Source organism: Archocentrus centrarchus, chromosome 19, assembly GCF_007364275.1.
Source record: "Archocentrus centrarchus isolate MPI-CPG fArcCen1 chromosome 19, fArcCen1, whole genome shotgun sequence".
NCBI lineage: Eukaryota > Metazoa > Chordata > Actinopteri > Cichliformes > Cichlidae > Archocentrus > Archocentrus centrarchus.
The window spans coordinates 7,406,205-7,419,250 of NC_044364.1; the positions used below are offsets into that span (position 1 = coordinate 7,406,205).

The 13,046-nt window shown below is 40.5% G+C and overlaps 1 protein-coding gene across 6 annotated transcripts in view; it reads left to right on the forward strand.

Moving 5' to 3' along the window:
• Positions 1–13,046, forward strand: part of trrap (transformation/transcription domain-associated protein) — an 86,178-nt gene that overhangs the window by 39,388 nt on the left and 33,744 nt on the right. For 5 of the 6 annotated variants that reach the window (XM_030754533.1, XM_030754529.1, XM_030754528.1 and 2 more), the window contains 13 exons: positions 804–1,017; positions 1,641–1,769; positions 2,724–2,873; positions 4,255–4,454; positions 4,885–5,006; positions 6,484–6,697; positions 6,862–7,041; positions 7,319–7,465; positions 7,755–7,874; positions 9,284–9,571; positions 10,223–10,360; positions 10,525–10,637; positions 11,119–11,254. In XM_030754533.1, coding sequence (XP_030610393.1) covers positions 804–1,017; positions 1,641–1,769; positions 2,724–2,873; positions 4,255–4,454; positions 4,885–5,006; positions 6,484–6,697; positions 6,862–7,041; positions 7,319–7,465; positions 7,755–7,874; positions 9,284–9,571; positions 10,223–10,360; positions 10,525–10,637; positions 11,119–11,254 — 2,151 coding nt within the window. The remainder of the gene's footprint in view (positions 1–803; positions 1,018–1,640; positions 1,770–2,723; positions 2,874–4,254; positions 4,455–4,884; positions 5,007–6,483; positions 6,698–6,861; positions 7,042–7,318; positions 7,466–7,754; positions 7,875–9,283; positions 9,572–10,222; positions 10,361–10,524; positions 10,638–11,118; positions 11,255–13,046) is intronic. The other variant, XM_030754531.1, reaches the window with a different exon arrangement.

A 13,046-nucleotide genomic window follows, 5' to 3' on the forward strand; every position in this document is an offset into this window, starting at 1 on the left:
ACCAATCGGCCCCTCTATATCCCTTTGAGGATAGTCTGACAAACAAGGCTTTCTGTAGGTGTTATGCAGATGTATGCAGGCCCACCCCCTTGGGATCTCGCTCTACCTGCCTAGCCGCCTTACTCAGACTAATGAACAATGCTGCAAATCGGATTACCTTTTATCATCTCATTGTCCCGGCATGCCTGTGATTAAGAGTCAGGGGGAGTGGCATGAGGTGGCAAATTTGGAGTGTAAGATGAGACAGCCTCAGGCGTGCCTGTATGTGCCCTATCTGCGTGGCTCCTGCAGCGACAAGTTCCTTTTCTGTTAATACAGTGCCAAATCAATACTGCCCTAATATCTAGCTGGAGCCTTATCACAACAGTCACCTTGTTCATTAGGCAAGATTAGTGCCATGGATCTGTCCCAGATTACCCTCTTGGCCCTGCCATTGTAAACCTTGTTTGCAATTTAGACAAAATTAGGACCCAGTGTTGCCCATTGATCTTTGGTTTAACAGTCATCACAATGCCTTGTTTTTGTGTGTGTTTGTGAAGAGTATTGATTTCAAAGTTGTATGGAATAAATAGCTTGATTGTTTCATCTGTCAGCAGATGAAATTGCACTATAGTCCATATTACTTTGTTTTAGCATGTGTACACTTGACTGAAAAGATAAATATCAATATTTTCTTGGTATGAGGCTTTTATTAAGATGTCTAATAGGTGCCTAAGAGTTCTATCTGTCCTAATAACAATACAAATAAAAATGTGCTCCGTTGACCTTCTGTTTCTATTGTTTGCTTTTCTTTGACTTCTCAGGAGCAGCCAGCCCAAGCAAACATCTCCAACATCTGCACAGGACTGGAGATTCTTTGCTTCCTGTTGACCGTGCTGCAGCCCCCAGCTGTCCTGACCCACTTTAAGCCACTTCAACGGGGCATCGCTGCATGCATGACCTGTGGCAACACCAAAGTGCTACGTGCTGTCCACTCCCTTCTTTCTCGCCTCATGAGCATCTTCCCAACTGAGCCTAGTAAGCTGGCAATGATTTATTTCTAAATTTTCAGTGGAAGCTCGAGCAGCTGCACACAGGAGAGTGCTATATATCTGATTCTTCTCTGAGAAATTGTTGCGCCACATGCTGATGAAATTATAAATAGAAGTGAATTATGCTGGATATGTAATTTGCAAACTTTGCTCCTCAAAGGATTAAATCACGAGCCACAATGGCATGTTGTGCGTTCAGGGATTTTGGGACTTTATAAACCTATTTATGATATATCCAACATGACTTGCTTGTATAATTACAAAAAAAAAATGTTGATGAGAGCTGCAAGTCCACTATTTTCATTCATTAGACAGTCGATTCTGTAAATGATCTTTTAAATAAATGATTTGTTGGCCATGTTTTTTCTTTAACATATGTGCAGTTTCATTCTATGGATTGTGCGTCGTAGTAAAATATTAAAGATATAAAGATTGTAAGAATTGTTTTAAAGCACTTTCAACACAGGCCTAAAGGGGTCGAAACATTAGTGTGGTCAGTACATTGTGATGGTGAGCCCTTGCAGCATAACCGCTGCATCACTTTGCAGGGCAGTGATTTAGATTTTCAGATGTTCTTTGTTTGAAGCAAACATTGCTTTGTTTTTCTAGGCACATCAAATGTGGCGTCTAAGTATGAGGAACTGGAGTGTCTGTATGCTGCTGTGGGCAAGGTCATCTACGAGGGGCTTACCAACTATGAAAAAGCAACAACCAACACTAACCCCACACAACTCTTTGGTGAGATGAGCTCTTGTGTTTGTCTTCCCATTTGTCTCTTTCTACCTTCTTGTTTTCTGCTACGCTTTTGTTGTTGCTTATATATATATACTTAGAATAAAAAAAAAAATCACATTTCCACTTTCACTACAGCACCAAGCAGCCTCTCAGTCACTTTTACCAATTAAGCTATTGAGTGGGTTGTTAAAATGCAAGCCGATGGGCTCTGCTGCTCGGGCTAACATCTGGTCTGTTTAAATGGGGGGCCACAGTCCAGCAGTTTGGGAAAGACTGTCTTGGGAAAGATTGCTGCTTTCAGCCACTCTTCCTGTACAAACATTGCTGTTATCCACCCAGATGTCAGAGAGTGTTTATAGAAAAAGCTTTCATTAAAGCTTATTTCAGGAAGACTTTCAATTTGTTTTTCTTTTAGTTGAAATATACAGTAGGTTTCCAAATCTAGGTCATTCAAGGTGACAAATGGCTATTTGAGAGGAGTCTTAAAGGTATCGCTACTTTATGCAGTTTCCTAAAATTACAGTGGTGGTCAATAAAGTAAAAGGAAGCTCTTTGTATCCTGCTGTTGCAGTAAAGTCAAAGTGATGTGATGCATCCATCTGGCCAGGGGGTGACATTTTAACATTTGTCTCCTCTCCAGGGAACAGCAACAAAGAAGAACATTACTCATTCTTATTTCTGCCTCTGTTACACTTGAGGCAAAAAAAAAAAAAAAAAAAAAAAAAAAAAAAAAATATATATATATATATATATATATATATATATATATATATATATATATATATATATATATATATATATATATCTATATATATATATATATATATATATATATATATATATCAAGCTGACTGCAGGTGTCTGTGTCTGTTACCTCTCCCCAGAGGAGTGAAGCTTCTTCTCAAATTACTGCATTTCCAATATTTTTTTCTCCCTTCCCCTTCATTTGTCTTACAGGAACACTTATGATCCTGAAGTCAGCCTGCAGTTACAATGCCAGCTACATTGACCGCCTCATCTCAGTGTTCATGCGCTCACTACAGAAGATGGTGCGGGAACACCTGAGCCCCCAGCAGGCTAACCCAGGGGTCACTGAAGCCAGCACAGGTACATAAATTCAGTGGAAGGATGCGAGGAAAGCCAGTGACAGTCAAAGCACACAGGCTTTTTTTTTCTTCTTCCAAATCTAACTTAAAAAGTGATCACATATAAGGAAAGGATGCACAGTATACCTTTATATATTCAGTAGTTTTTAAATGAGCAACAGTTTTATGCACTTTTGTACAAATACAGCACAGTTACATAAACAGTATCTCTTCCTGTGTTGCTTAATATGTAACTCAGAGCTTGAGTTCACAACACCTGAGTCACCATTAGTCACCAAACCTGGCACCAGGAACCCACCGCTATTTCAGTTGAACTTATTCTGCTTGGCTGCAGTTACACCTGGCTGACATTATCAGGGAAGTTTTTGCTTGTGCTTGTCCCCAGCCTGTATCCAACAAGGGCTTGACTGTGTGTGAGGTGGACACAGTACAAACATGAATGTACACTCACATGGTGACCTTCTTCAGGCTCAATTAGAGCTCATATATCCCAGGTGTCCCACCAGTGCCTGTTTCCATAGAAAGACAGTATCAAAAGTTGTAAGTCAATGGCCCCAGCTGTGTTCTCAATAGCTCTTGTGGTCAAGGGAGATTGTGCAGATAGTATGCTTTCTCAGGGAATGTTCCTCAGCTCTGGTTCCTGGTATGTATTGTTTCCTGTTCTTTCTGTGTCAACAGATGGTTGCCTTGTGCTCTTTTGCTGTGGGGTTTGAAAGGCTAGTCACAGTTTGACACAGAACCTCTTGACAACTTGCCCTTTATATTAATCTGTGAGTGGGTGGGGAAAAAAAAAAGACTTCAACAAGTTGAAGTGCTGCTGTTGAGATGTTTTAGGTTTCTTGTTCATTTTGTTCCTTGAGCTTCAGGTTTATAGAAGTCTGGCAGTGCATAATTCCCGTTGTTACTCTTCAGAAGGGAGGTAATGACTGTAAGATGCTATCGGTGCTTTAAATGGGTCCCTAATGACTGTATTGGGAAACACAGACATTAACTGTCCACCATGAGCAGTTAGAGTCTCTAAGACCAAAGGCCATCTGATCATTAAGGCCTTTGCCTCTAAAGATTATTCACGTTTCAGTAATCTAATAAGCTTAACTCTAGGCCCGATTGTATTGAAAATGCAAAATTGCATTCTGATTGCTGCCACAATTTAAAAAATAGATAGGTCTATAGAATTTATTTATTCAAGGCCAGGTTATTGGTTGTGGGAGGAAAAAAAAAGATTTTAGCAAAAGAAAGAAAACAGCATATTCTTATGTTTTGTTCCAGCTTTGGCTCATATGGTGGAATATCTATACAAAACCTTATATTTTATATATAAATATCAGTACACATATTAAAACACTCGTTGTCTTGACTCTGCTATTGTCCTATTCTGATAGTGACCAGCGAGCTGATAATGCTGAGTCTTGACCTGGTGAAGACACGGTTGTCCGTCATGAGCATGGAAATGAGGAAGAACTTTATCCAGGTCATCCTTACTTCCCTAATTGAGAAGTCGCCCGACCCCAAAATCCTCCGTGCTGTTGTCAAGATCGTGGAAGAGTGGGTGAAAAACAATTCTCCCATGGCTGCCAACCAGGTAAGGAGAAGGACTGTTCAGGTGTGAGATGTTAAAACAGTATTAAATTAGAGAGAAGAACAAATGTGGGATTCGGGAGATGATGGCATTATTTCTCTGGTAAAAACAGGTGTAAATTGAGAACTGAATCAGCAAAGTTGTGAAAGGTGTGAAACCTTTGGACAAACAACAAGCAAAGCACATTTTCTACATCCAGTAAGGTTAGCATTAGCATAATACCTACAGAGGAGTCTCTAGTCTTTATTTTCTTTTAAGCTGAAGAATGAGAGCAAGCAGTATGCAGCTGACCTAGACAGGTGCAGCTGCATAGAAAAACTGAATAGATTATTTTTCTTTTTTATTTCACCCACCTTCCTCTGTGTCTGTTTATTGTTCATAATATTTTTTTCCTTTATCTCTACTTTCTTCCCCGCTCTTCTTTTCCTTTCAGATGCCAAACCTGCGTGAGAAATCCATCTTGCTGGTGAAGATGATGACCTACATAGAGAAGCGTTTCCCTGATGAACTTGAGTTAAACGCCCAGTTCTTGGACCTCGTTAATTACGTCTACAGGTAATTACCATCATTCATCACATGGCTAAATGGCCACACCACTGATGCCACCCCACCCTTGCATCCATCTTAACGTGAGGAGTGAAGGTCGGGGGCGGTTGAGGCGGGGAAAAGACACAGAAGGTTGGGCCAGGGAAAAAAAAAAGAAAAAGAAAGATGAAGAGGAAGGACTTGAAGCACCAGCAGTGTACCATACTTTTTTTTTTTTTAAGACTAAGGTAAAACTACGGAAAGATGGATGGATGGATTAAAGATAGTAATGATTATAATAAGTTGGTTATCCACAGGAGCTAAGGAACTAATTTATAATTACTATCGCTGTAGATTTTTAAAAAAAAGCGTGAGAAGGCAAGATGGCCACCCAAAGATCGAGTCAGGGAGGCAACAGTTAGTGATGAAGACAGATAATGCCTGAGGTTCTTCACAGGGTTACAGTAGTATCAGTATTCAGCCAGCTCATGACAGGACACCCAGCAGGTGGTGGTCAAAGGCGAGAGACCGTCTCAGCCTGCTATTCATCAAACCGTGGCTCTCATCACCTCTCCATCTTACACACATACACATTTAATCAGCCCAGTGTATCCTAATGCCAAAAGATTTAAAACGAGCAGTAAAGCCATGATGGACAGCAAGTAATGATAATGGAAGGATAAAGCAGCTGTGCCAGCGCAAAGTGTGATTAGGAGGAGGGTGTAAATACGAGCAGTATGCAGCTGCGGCAGCCTTGCCCGTGCTACCCTTTTCATCCCAGCTCCTCTCTCACTCCTTCTGTTTTATGAATCATCATTGCAGAGCCCATTCACTACAGCAGGCTGACATGGAAATGATCACATTGTTGTTTAAGTAGTTAGTGTGTTAATATTACAGCAGTCCTATTATTAAAGATACAGAATTTTTGCCCAGTATTCAGTCTCAACTGTTCCCTCTCTCGCTGTCTCTGATGTGTGGCACAGCTGTTTAAACATTCGTTTTTGAATTGTTGCTTCGAGATTGCTCCATGGAGTCTTACCTGTATGCCATATTTTTGAAATAAATCTCTAAATCTCAAGCAGCATTGGTTAAACAGCATTCAGGCTTCATAGTATTCTTTAGATTATTTTTGACAGTTAATCTAATAATCGAATAGTTCTTTTTTTTAAAGATTAGTAACAAAAAGGAAAAAGTCTACTTGACATTATGTTTCTCATGTTTAATAAAAAACAAACAACTTGATGCTTATTTAATTGTTATAAATGCATTTAACATATAATAATAACAATAACAAAGAATATGCTCCAAGTCTTCTTAAACTGCTACATTGTTTCAGTGGCATATGTGAGCACTGGCAACAGCTCCCAGCTCCATGGGGCTGAGAGTGATATTTGTCTGTTAATGGTGACATTTTCTAAGTCAAGTGTTTCACTTTGTGAATTTTGGTGATAAAATGGGCAAGAGCTAACATCTCAGATTATTTCTAACAAAAGTTTTGTCCCTCTAGGGATGAGAGCCTTTCAGGAAGTGACATCACATCAAAGCTGGAGCCGGCCTTCCTTTCAGGGCTCCGCTGCACTCAGCCGCTGATCAGAGCCAAGTTTTTTGAGGTGTTTGATGCTTCTATGAAGCGCCGCGTCTATGAGAGGCTACTGTACATCTGCTGTTCTCAGAACTGGGAGGCCATGGGCAGCCACTTCTGGATCAAACAGTGCATAGAGGTAAACGGTGTCTTTCTGGAGGCTTTGTAAGCTTTTTATCAGGCATTAAAAAGAATATATTGCTTAGGTCTTTTTTGGTTTCGGGTATCTACATACTGGTTACCTGCCATCGACTGTCACCAATCTTCTTTTATGTATTTTGCACCTGTTTGTGTGTTTGATAGTTGTTGCTGGCAGTTTGTGAAAGAAACACCATCATTGGCACCAGCTGCCAGGGATCCATGCTGCCATCTATCACCAACGTCATCAACCTGGCTGACAGCCATGACCGTGCCGCCTTCGCCATGGCAACACACATCAAGCAGGAGCCTCGTGAAAGGGAAAGCACTGAGACCAAGGAGGAGGTGAGACACACAGAGGGACGCACACACACACCTCACAACATGCCTCACATAAATTGCCACATTATCCCATTAGGAGAGCTTTTACATACTGTGGGTCTAAGAAAAGACTAATGCTTGTGCACCTTTGCTTGTCTTAAAAATTGTTTGTTCTTGTCACTCGCCCATTATCAAGGAGCTGTTGATAAAATGTTATTTCAAAACAGCATAACATGAAGACTAAATGTCAGAGCTCGAACAACAGTAACTGTTTTTCCTCTCCTCGTTTCTCCCCTGGTAGGATGTAGAAATTGACATAGAATTAGCACCGGGCGACCAGACAGCCATTCCCAAGACTAAGGAGCAAGCTGAGAGAGACACAGGCAACCAGCTGCACATGCTTACCAACCGCCACGACAAGTTTCTTGACTCATTACGGGAAGTCAAAGTAAGGTCCTCCTGCAGTTTGAGGGGTTGATGAAATGGATTGAACTTTGACAAAGTGTGGGCAAAATTACTTAGATCACCCAAGGTTGACTGCTTGCAGTACAAAAACAATGTTTTATGTATTAAATTCATTATAGTTTCAAAACATTTTCATGTCCCAGTGGCATTATTCATTAACCCCCAACTAGAATGGTATGTCAGCAATATTCTTGAGCCTTAAAAGGAAGAATTAAGAGTCAGTGCCTTGCAGAATCAGCAGCAGCTTTCATTTTTCCTCTCTTTTATACTAGACGGGGGCGCTTCTGAACGCCTTGGTCCAGCTCTGTCACATCTCCACACCGCTGGCTGAAAGGACCTGGGTCCAGCTTTTCCCTCGCCTCTGGAAGATCCTGTCTGACCGGCAGCAGCATGTGAGTATTATTTATTAGCATCTATTTTTCTGCTCCCAGAGCAAGGATGGACAAAGACACTTTATGTGCATGACCAAATGGTCAGATTTTGAAATGCTGTGAATATCCAAGAACAAGAAATGCATGCTATGCTGTGACTTGCCTGATGATTTTTTTTTTTTTTTAAAGCATCAACAGTTGCAATATGTCTATCCAAAGCTGTAGAAAAATGTATTTTTTTCCCCCTTCCCACTATAAAATTCCTTCAATGTCTTCATAATATATAATAAGTTTCAGTAGAAACTGCAACTTGTGGTGGAGGCTTAAAACCACAGGATGGTAATTCTAGTTAACTTGTACATTGCCGTTTTGTATACAAACACATGCAAACTTGACCACCGTATTCCTTTCTGTATTGTTTCAATAACTTGCGCATGCAGGCAGCATCTCAGGCTGTCTCTTTTCTGTCTCAAAACAATTTAAATTGATTGAACTTTTAAACAAGATGCAGTCACTGGTAAAATTCTGAATATTTATTTCCTACACCAGACCTCAAGGCACAAATACTGTGTGTGACTTGTTTATTCTGAGGCCAGTCTTAGCTTTGCATTTTATGTAACCATCACACCAATTTATGGTAAAAATTGGATATTACTGCTATTCATGCTTTTTAACCCTGAGTTGACTCTTACAAAGGAATGATAGAAAAGTTTATTCTCCGTTGGAAGGATTTTGACATGTTGGTGTTCACCACCAGTCTAATTAAAGTGACCATTAAGGCATAAATTACTCCATGCTGTCATCGGGCAGCGAAAATTGCATTCATTACCAATACATCAGAGTGTGTCAGTCATGATTTTCAGAGCACTAACCCCATGATCATGCTCAAAGTCTATTCTGTCCATATGTGGGCGCTCCAAGAGGCTCTGATTGAAAAGAGTGGTAGCATGCAGTTCAAACTAGCATATTATGTATTTTTCATGGATACAAGTACTAAAAAAGCGGCATTACTTTAAAGTCAAACAGGAAAACAAGGCTTCCAAGTTGAGTTGGACTGTGTTTAAATTACTAATGAAATATTTATCTTTTGCAGTACTGCCCAAAATGCAGTAGATGTGTATATAAAAGCGCAACATGGTACATAGTGCTGATCTCTGTAGGACACTAATTGGCCTTGAGTAACTTGTTCATCATGATGTGGTCTGAATACAGGAAGACAGTGTACAATTTTGTCATTTGTCCCTTGCTTTTCCTCTTATGTGTTATCTTCTCCCTTTTTTCGTAGTTCTTAACAGCTCTCTCTTACTGGAAAATGGCATCATGTTGCATCCTGCACATGCAATTCAATGCCTTTATCAATACGTCGTATCAGTGCACTGCTGCTAAAGTGATACTGGGTAGTTGATTATCTCGCTTTTTCTCCTCTCCAGGCTTTGTCCGGAGAAATGAGTCCTTTCCTATGCAGTGGCAGCCACCAGGCCCAGAGGGACTGCCAGCCGAGTGCCCTAAACTGCTTCGTGGAAGCCATGTCCCAGTGTGTACCTCCTATCCCCATCCGCCCCTGTGTCCTGAAGTACTTGGGCAAGACTCACAACCTCTGGCTGCGCTCCACACTCATGCTGGAACAGCAGGCCTTTGAAAAAGGTCTTAGTCTGCACAGTAAACCCAAGCAGAGCACAGAGTTCTACGAGCAGGAGAGCATCACACCACCTCAACAGGTAATGGATTTTGATTTTGACTAAGTATTGGCTTTTTTTAAGGCTGTTTTAAAAAAATGGATTATGTAAGATAAATAAGTGTTCACCAAATGCAGGAAGGAATTCTGGTGAGTAAAAAGATTCAGATATTGCCATACTTGAGCAACTTAACTTTGAAGTCATTACCATCTTTTCAGCTGTGCATGCTCTACTAATGTGTTACAGACATTTGCTTTTCTGCATAAACTATGTTATAAACCAGATTTCTAACCCAAGTGAGGTTTTTTTGCATTATAGTCTATAAAAATGTTATTGGATCACATATATACAGATACTGATATATTTCTCTTAGGCTAACAATCGGTGGACTGATAAATCAGTTGGGCATTAAACAAAATAAAATGGACTTGGTGCCCTTGGCCAAAAAACAGGAAAATCTTTCATGGTTATTGCTACTGTTGCTTTCATTGCTAGTTCTTTTCCACAGTGGAGGGTTCAAACATATATTTGTTGTGTCACTGCAGCCTCGTCTTTGAAGTTGGAAAATCTCCCTCTTATCCTGTTTGAACTAGACTCATTAGCAAATCTGGTCTCATTAAATTTACAGTTTGATTACTGCAGATGATCCAATTTGTTCCGCTTGTGTCCACATTGTGTTCTTCTTCCGTATAGGAGATTTTGGACTCCCTAGCAGAGCTCTACTCTCTACTCCAAGAGGAGGACATGTGGGCAGGCCTGTGGCAGAAGAGGTGCAAGTTTCCTGAAACAGCAACAGCCATTGCCTATGAGCAGCATGGCTTCTTTGAGCAGGTGAGAGGAAGCTTAAAGTAGACCCACTGAGGTAGTAATTTGAGGTGCTGTTATACTATATAGAATTTTTATGGAACAGTAAAATCTTTATTTACTTCTGTTTTGTTACCCCAAAAAGAGTTTTATTTTTTTTCTTCTGGAAATGTAACAACATATCTATTCAGGCTCAGGAAAGCTACGAGAAGGCAATGGAGAAGGCGAGAAAAGAGCACGAGAGGAGCAATGTTTCCCCAGCTGTATTTCCTGAGTACCAACTGTGGGAGGACCACTGGATACGGTAAGATTAATGTTTCTTAGCAGGGCAGTAAAGTCCATACTCAACAGAGTGATGACAAGAAATGACCCACATGCTTCCCTGCAAAGCCAAATGGTTCCTCTGTTTTTATGTCTGGCAGGATTCAGTATTCATTGAATTTAACCTTTAGTATTTGGTGTACTTTACCATGCAAGTCATTCATAAAATTAAAAGGATGTGCCATATGGATGGGATTAAATTAAACCTATGTAACATAACTGTGATGAAGTCAGACACAAAGAGAAAAAGAGAAGCTGGGGAGGAAGTGGGTTGCAAAGCAGCTTGCAGATGCTAAAAACATGGTCTAAAAAGAACATGTTAAAAAAAAAAAAAAACACTGTGGGGCTAATAAAAAAAAAAAAAAATTATTGTGAAGTATTGTTTAGAACAGCTGTGGCACATTTAAAAGTATAGAACATGTAAGCTTTGCTAAATCTGTACTCTCTTTTGTCTTCATTTTCAGCTGTTCTAAGGAACTAAACCAGTGGGAACCACTGACTGAATATGGCCAGTCTAAAGGCCATTCAAACCCTTATCTGGTGCTTGAGTGTGCTTGGAGGGTTTCTAATTGGGCTGCTATGAAAGAGGCTCTGGTGCAGGTGAGGAATTCACAGTTCCCATATATAAACGTATACACGTATGCATTTCTGCACACATTCACACTGATTGTTTTTTTGTTTTTTTTTGTTTTTTCCTGACTGTCTTCAAAAGGTAGCAATAACAGTTTCACAGAAAACAAACAGTAACCACACGTCCTCACTAACACAGCCACAGACACAGTGGAGCCTGTAGGCATGAACCCAGTGAACCGGACAGACTCTCACAAAACTTAATGTTTTCCTTCCTTTTTTCATTTTGCTCCTCGTTTCTAGTGCAGTGCTGGATATTAAGCCCAGGCCTCATGTTAGTGTGAGGTAAAGAAACTTGATATTGGTGCTGTCTGACCTCTCCATAACTTAACACACCCTGGAAGAATAAGAGAGGCGGCCATAAAGCTGTGGAAATGCAGTTAAGCTGTTTAGCCCGTGAATTTATTGGCTTCATGTTTTCCTAAAACAAAGTGTAGATGGGTGGCAGGCGTGTGATAGTACTTGACATATAACAAATATTCCTACTTTGCTCTTTCAAGGAGACTTGGAACCAATCCATTGAGCAGCGCTGTCCGAAGGTGACATCTAATTAAATTGTCTGGATGCCAGCACCAGCTTCACTATATCCCCTCCTTCTTGTTTCATTCTTTCCTTCCTCTGTTTACTCATTTCTCTTTCTTTTGTCTTCTGTTTCCCCAGCCTCCCTTCTTTACTTGGTCTTCTTTCCGGCATTATTGGCCCCTCTGCTTTCACTTTCGCCTCCATCTCTTCATCCCTCGCTCCATAGCTCTGGCTGCAACAGCTAATATTTACGACAGCTGTGTGTGTGAATAATTACCCCAGCATCTGCTGCAGGGTGATTTGTTTTATGGTGGAGGAGAGGAGCAAGGTTTTCAGTTGCCTGCCTGCCCACTCCTCACCAGCTCAGAGGCGAAGTCCAAATGTCCCTGCTTTCAATTAAAGCTGGCTCTTGATAAGGGCGGCCCTGTCTCCAGGATATTCATCAAGCGTCACCCCCGATAAGTGCGCTTTGACCGATCACTGTAATTTTCTCCAGCATCGGAAGAGCTTTCACAAATACGCTCACCTACACCTTCCCACTCTCTTGCTCTTTTCGCTCTTTATCCTTTTGGCCTTCTGTCATTCTGGGTCTCTTGCTCACTTGTAAACGCACAACAGCAGACCATAGGTGTACTGTAGGAGGCTCCCTCTGGGTATCATTTGTTTGATGTTAATGCGCTCAGCTTATTAATCAATAGCAGGGCCCTTTCCACTTCTTCGCGTTTGTGTCAGACATGTCAAATTTATTAGTCATTAGTACAAAAGTTCGGCTGAAATCATTCGCAAAATAAATCGGAAACAGTATTGTTTTACATTTGTCTAAGTACTAAATTATGCAAGGGAAAATGTCATAGGCCCTTTCCCCAGAGATGTTTTCATATCATTAAAACTGCCACATCACTGTGAAGAGTGCGCGTTATTCTGCTTGACATTATGGTGACAAATGCACACAGGAAAACAACTAACAATTGAACTCTTCTGGGATTTACCTGACAGTGGTGCATGTGTCACAAAATTATCCAGAATTCATGTGTGAAAATGGGTTCATTCTATTAGTCTAGTTACATATGACAGCCTATGAAATTAATTATGTTTATTCACTTTTACATATTTACTCACTTTTCACAAGATTTGTTTCTGCCTCTATGATTTTTGCAGATTTCTGCGTGACATAAAAAAGCATATTCTGATGAACAAAGAGAGAAAATAGAAAAGTCTGATTTTCACAGCAGTCTTATTG